The sequence below is a fragment of the Branchiostoma floridae genome, chromosome 3 (genome assembly GCF_000003815.2).
Source record: "Branchiostoma floridae strain S238N-H82 chromosome 3, Bfl_VNyyK, whole genome shotgun sequence".
In the NCBI taxonomy this organism is placed as follows: Eukaryota; Metazoa; Chordata; class Leptocardii; order Amphioxiformes; family Branchiostomatidae; genus Branchiostoma; species Branchiostoma floridae.
In genome coordinates, this window is record NC_049981.1 from 33,367,014 (window position 1) to 33,373,469 (window position 6,456).

The window sequence follows — 6,456 nt, forward strand, 5'->3', positions numbered from 1 at the left end:
TAGGTATTCCTGCTCGCTGTGACCTCGGGCTGTTGTTGTTGTTATTGTTGTTGTTGTTGTTGTAACCATTGTTGTTGTTGTTGTTGTTGTTGTTGTTGTTGTTGCAGGCACAGCTCTGTATAGTTGACCACGGTGCGGCCGGCCCTGTGAGGTGTAACCAGTGCTGTAATGTTTAACTATTGTTGTTGTTGTTGTTGTTGCAGGCACAGCTCTGTGTAGTTGACCACGGTGCGGCCGGCCCTGTGAGGTGTAACCGGTGTAAGGCCTACATGTGCCCCTTTATGCAGTTTGTGGAAGGCGGTCGCAGGTTCATGTGCAGTTTCTGTAGCTGTGTCACAGATGGTGAGTGCGCAGACAAGTTTTTCACATAAAGTTTTTGATTTTCCACAGTAAGAATTTTATCTATATTTTTTTTTACAGTAAGAATCCTCTCTATAGCATTAGTAGTCACCTGTCTATTGTAACCATCTGTGAGTATCTTACTGTTGGAAAGAGTAATGAATTTTGGCGGCAAAGTTGACTTGCAACGAAAGACCTTGGGAAAGTACTCTTGGATGGGTGGAGGGCCCGAGTTTCAGGAGATCCACACCTCAAGCACGTAGAACCCACTACAGTTACGGAAAAAAGTAGGGGCCTTCCCAGTGTGATAAGATCAAATCTTACATCGGACCTCCTGGTGACACTTGGAAAAATAGATAGTCAAAATTCTTCCCTCCTGTCTGTCCCCTAGTGCCCGACACATGTTTAGTTCACCTGAATGGTCACAACAGAGATGTTTGTAGTGTTCAGATACCTGTGAACCAATGTAGGTCTGTATGTAGGTAGTTGTTCCCTCCTACAGCTTACCATACATCATAGCATTGGTCCGCTGTCAGTCAGCAGTCGATCACAAGTCCTACCTAACCCCCTCCTGTCTATGCACAAGCCCCCTGTGCCTGACACATATTTCATCCACTGTAGGGATGTTTGTACAAGTCTATGTTTAGATACATGTGAATCAGTAGTAGCCTGGAATCCAGCCGTGTTGTGCTCTGGTCGCTCTGCTTCCTGCCAACACGTCTGGCCTTCGTTAGGATTGGAACAATCGGCCCTTACGTCACTAATGAGTCGAAAGATAGAAGTAGTGTTCCGTTCGATTACAAACTGTAAACATGATTGTTTGTGTTCGATTTCCACCTTGGTGGTGCTAACAGCCAATCAGAAATCTCGCAGATAAACTCTGCGAATATTCAAATGCCGCTCGTACGAATCCTAACGAAGGCCAGTCGTATTGGCAGGAAGCGTACCTCAGGGGAGCGACCAAAGCACAATACGGTTGGATTCCAGGCTAAATCAGTAGTTGTTCCCTCCCAATAACCCCCTCTTGTCTCTCCCAGTGCCCGACACGTATTTCGCCCACCTGGACCACACGGGGCGGAGGATAGACGTGTACCAGAGGCCGGAGCTCGCCTGTGGGTCGTACGAGTTCGTCGCCACGCTAGATTACTGCAAAGTAAGTACATTAGCCACGTTTTTGGCAACTCCCCATGGGTGGAGCTGATCTCAGAGTCTAGATATACCAGAGTCCTGCAAAGTTGAATTGTAGTGCCCAGCACAAACATTGGACCAAATTTTTGACTGTCCAAACGCCGTCATTGCCAACGAATGAGCAAAAGTCCACTGCTTCAGTGACATCATGTTACGCAGATAGCACATGTGACTCGATGAGCAGTGGATCATAAGTTGCAGAAAGTCTATGGCGCCCCCCGTCTCTGTGAAGTCCAATTTTTAATGAGCAGGAAATGACAGTTCAACTTTGCTTCCGAACGATTTCTACCAACACAGATGGACTCACCAGCTGTGATTCTGCAGTTGGTGAATAATTTCATCCTCTTACTTTTAGACCCCGTTCACATGGGAAAAAAGCAAGTGAGTTAAACGAGGAATCCGATTAAAATGACCAATCCAAAGCCATGTGAACAGAACTAATCCGATTGGATTGCCCATTTTGGATTGGATTGGATTACAATCCACCTCGCGAGGTGGATTCAGCGCGCGCAATCCGATTGCCGCGCAATCCGATTGACCACAATCGCCCATGTGAACACAATTGGATTGGATTCGGGCTTGTTTCATGGTTTTGACGTCATACATACGGGTACAGTGGACATTAGACATACAACCATACCAACAACATGGCAAAAAAGTATGATACACGGATTAGAAAAGAAGTTTATGGGCAAATTTGCTTGCAAAAATCATCTTACCGCTATGGTTAACAACCGGACGCCGCAAGATTCGCCGGAACATGTGCACCGGTTCTTTCCGAAAATCGGCAGTGCGGCAGAAGACCGACTGCTTCATTTTGGCAATATTGCCCATGAAAATAGCATGTGTGGTTTCGTTTCTCTTCTGTTGTTGGAGTCAATGTCCCAACACCACGAAAAAGGCAAATATTCTACGAGAAAAACAGTCGGAAGCGTGTCTAAACAGAATTTACGAGCTTGGGTCACTTCACTGCATGTAAGCATGGGCGAGCAGTTTTTTAAAACGAAACACAGACTTTTATTTCAGATAAATACGTGATGAAGTCAAATGTTTTGGTAGCAGTTTCTCCTATTCTGGCAACTTCTGCAACAGATACATTTTATATAGTTAAATGTAGAGTATAATTACACCGCGTGTAACATTTCCTCCTCCAGTTTAATAGACTATCCCAATGACCCCGTATGACCTAGAAGCCGCCACTTTCGTCACTGGTGTGTGTTGCGGACCATCGGCGTCAAAATCTGACCAAAGCCGGCCGATTTCTCAACAATTATAATCAATATCGACGTCGCTACATCCTTCAACATTATGAGGTAGTCTGACAACATTTTGGAAAAACTACGCGTGCCCGCGGTGGTCGTTGGAAACACGACGCATGCAGCGGTGAAGAGTTTAATCCGATTGTATGGTCGCGGTCTCAAGTTTGAGTTTAATCCGATTGTATAAAAGTCATGTGAACACATTTTTTTTAATCCGATAGAAAATTTCAATCGGATTCCTTTTTTAACTCACTTGCAATTTTCTCATGTGAACAGGGTCTTAGTGCGTTATGAGATGCTAGAGTTCTCCCATAGCAGCACTTTGAATTGCACAGCGTTGACTTTAAGCAAGTTCTGGGTGTAAGGTGGTGTGGATTATCTAACTGGGTGGCATGTACTAATACAGACACAATACCTTTTGGACTGTTATGGTCTTGAATTCATTTGTTTCATGGAACCAAGGCATGTGAGTAGTGCTTCAAACTCAAAGACTTAGTATTTTTGTGGGGGATTTTTGTTTTGTTTTAGCATTTGCAGTAAAATGTTTAATTCACCAAAGAGTGCTTGTTTCATTAGGACATTTGTGCGGAAAATTTCTTTTTTGTTTGTTTGATTGCAGACTTTTTTGTGCTGTGACAGGCCAAATGATTTTGCATTGGTCCATGTTACAGTGATGAGAGCCAAGGATTTATTTTTTTCTTTTCTTTGTTTGATGAAATTTTGTTTGTTGCAGTGAAACATATTTTTTATTGAGCCATTGCATGATGTTAAGAGAGCGACAGGGATTTCGTTTTTCGTTTCTTTTTTTCTGATTTTGTTTGAATGCTGGTTTTATTTCTGTAGCAGCGGGCCGTGCCTGCGCAGTCCGCACCTCAGGCAGCAGAGGGCGCTGCAGAGAGTGACGTCGTAAGGACTCGATCCTGGTCGCAAACTTTCCGCTTGCAACGTTAACATAACACGAGTCTATAACCAAGCCATGTCTGCGCCTTGCACTAACGAACATATAGCATTTCCATCATAAACTGCATAACTAGCTCTGTAGAAGACCTTTCAACTGGGGACAATAAATTTATAATATACAAAGCTTTTAATTTCTTACAGTAAGATTAAGAAATTGGTTCAAGACTTCTTGATATTGGAAATGAAAATCCCATCCCAAGAGAAGATGATGTTTCCTCTTTTACGACTCTCAAAATGGAGGAATATTCATGATGTGTGTTTCGTTGCAAATTTCTTTTGATTTGTGATCAGAAATCTTGGCTGTGACTGTTACAATATACGCAAATTGTTGCATTCATTGTTCGTTCAAAATTGGGGTACCATTATGTTCATTTTTATCATTTTCTAGCTAGATTAGATCTAAAATCTTACATTTTCCCATTTACAGCAGCGACTAGGCATTAAATGATGCCCAAACCCAAGCATGATGCAGGCAGAAACACTCCTTACACTTACACAGTTACATTTGCATGCAGACATTAACATATCCTTAACATGGCTTTCTGATGTCAATGCCTTCTTGGTTAATTTTGTGTTTTTTCACTTTCCCAGAATAACCAGCCCCCGAGCCCGCCTGCGTTTATCTTCATGATCGAAGCGTCGTACAACAGCGTGAAGAACGGGATGTTGCCGCTACTCGCCAAACACCTGAAGGGGCTGCTCGACACCTTACCGAGGTATGTACCCGCAGAGAAGTGGTACAGTCCAGACACTCAAGCTGTGTCCTGTGGTTCTGGGTGATGCCACTGTTTTTCAGGGATGTCTTAATCAAAAGGAATTGAAGTATGAAAAGTACCTGCAAGGTGCCTGGCTTGAAAATATTCCGACTGGAGTCAAGTGGTACAGTCCAGAGACTAGCCCTGTATTCTGTAGCTCTGGATGATGCCACTGGGGTATAGGGGTGTTATTTTATTGAAAAGAAACTGAAGTTGGTATGCAGAATTTCAGGGATTGAGGCAGGTTCAAGTTTTTGTCCCAGCCCTCTGTTTTCATCTTGTGCCTTTGCTGAAGTTTTGCTAGAAATGTAATTGTAAAGAAATGTTTTTATCTCCCCTCTCAGGGAAGCTGGTCAGGAGGAATCTTCCATCAGAGTGGGTTTTGTGACCTTCAACAAAGTGCTGCACTTCTACAATGTCAAGGTCAGTCATAGCCCCTTACACTAAAGATGTGACAGGATAGGGAGACCTCGACTCATTTCCACCTTTAATTTTGTGTGAATAACAAGTCATGAGTGTCATCTTCTTTTAAGATAAATGAATGAGTGTCAATTTCCGTTGTGCTCTCCTTCCCAGGGCACCCTGGCGCAGCCCCAGATGTTGGTAGTTTCCGATGTCGCCGACGTTTTCCTGCCGCTGTTGGACGGATTCCTGGTCACGGTACAGGAGGCAAGGGCAGTCATAGATAGGTAAGGAGAATTCCAACCTGTCTATAGTGGACAGGGTTGAAAGTACATGATCTACATGTGTTTTCTCCTTAATGTTGGAAGTGAGTGGCATTTTCTAGGCAGCGATTAATAGGTAAGGAGAAATGAAGCTTGACTGTGGTGGAGAGAGTGGGTGGTGCATGATGTACTTGTGTTTTCTCCTTAATGTAAGTAAGAGGATGTTTCCTAGAGATTTGAGGGTACATGTGCTCCTAAATCAAGGATAGATCAATCCTCACAGAATAACTCTTGGGTAGAGCTTGGGGTTGGTTATGTTAGGGATGGACATATGTTTTCTCCTTAGTGTGCTAAGGGAAAGCTGAATGATGAAAGTGAATACTGATGAGGTTGTGTTTTCTCCTTAGTGTGTTTGGAGAAAGCTGAATGATGAAAGTGAATACTGATGAGGGTGTGTTTTCTCCCCAGTTTGTTGGAACAGATTCCGCAGATGTTCTCGGACACGAGGGAGACGGAGATCTGCCTGGGACCGGTGGTGCAGGCGGGGCTCGAGGCGCTCAAGGTACGAAACTAGCCGCTTAGTTCTCCGTTCTGAGACTAGCTGCTTAGTTCTCCGTTCTCTCACCATTGACACTAGCCGCTTAGTTCTATGTTCTCTTACCATTGTCACTGCTGTTTTAAGTGTTTTCAGTCCTCTGGGGTTCTCGCTGTGATTTGTATCAACTACACTATGATTTGGGTTTGTTTCAACCAGTGTAGGGTAATTTTCTGTTGTTTTGAAACAAAGGTAGTATTTTCAGTAGATCTATACTATTAGACAATAGAAGCAGTTTGTTGTTGTTGACTTGTTTGTTTGGTCCCCAGGCTGCAGACTGTGCGGGGAAGCAGTTTATTTGTTGTTGACTTGTTTGTTTGTTTGTTCCCCAGGCTGCGGACTGTGCGGGGAAGCTGTTTGTGTTCCAGACGTCGCTGCCGCTGGCAGAGGCTCCTGGGAAACTGAAGAACCGGGACGACAGGAAACTGCTGGGGACAGACAAGGAGAAGGTGAGAGGGCTGTAGCCTAATTTAATCTCTAATAGCAGCTGGCCCAACATCTGCCGACCTTCTAGAATTTGTAACAGGCCCCTCCGCAGTTACAGCCGGAGGCAGCAGAGTTTGTGTCACACAGATTAGGAGGGCCGGACTGTCAGCTGATCCTGGAGTAAACCAGGACTGTCTCCTGCACACGTCCCTCCGTCCTGGGATGGAAATTTGCTTGTTGGTCGACAAAAATAAGAGAGCGTTTAGGCT

General features: G+C 44.3%; 1 protein-coding gene across 1 annotated transcript in view; it reads left to right on the forward strand.

Annotated features, from left to right (window-relative positions):
- Positions 1–6,456, forward strand: part of LOC118411387 (protein transport protein Sec24C-like) — a gene marked incomplete in the record, with an annotated part of 44,074 nt that overhangs the window by 27,456 nt on the left and 10,162 nt on the right. Inside the window, 8 exon segments of the mRNA XM_035813648.1 lie at positions 204–342; positions 1,377–1,492; positions 3,630–3,692; positions 4,338–4,462; positions 4,846–4,924; positions 5,078–5,190; positions 5,635–5,728; positions 6,094–6,210. Coding sequence (XP_035669541.1) covers positions 204–342; positions 1,377–1,492; positions 3,630–3,692; positions 4,338–4,462; positions 4,846–4,924; positions 5,078–5,190; positions 5,635–5,728; positions 6,094–6,210 — 846 coding nt within the window.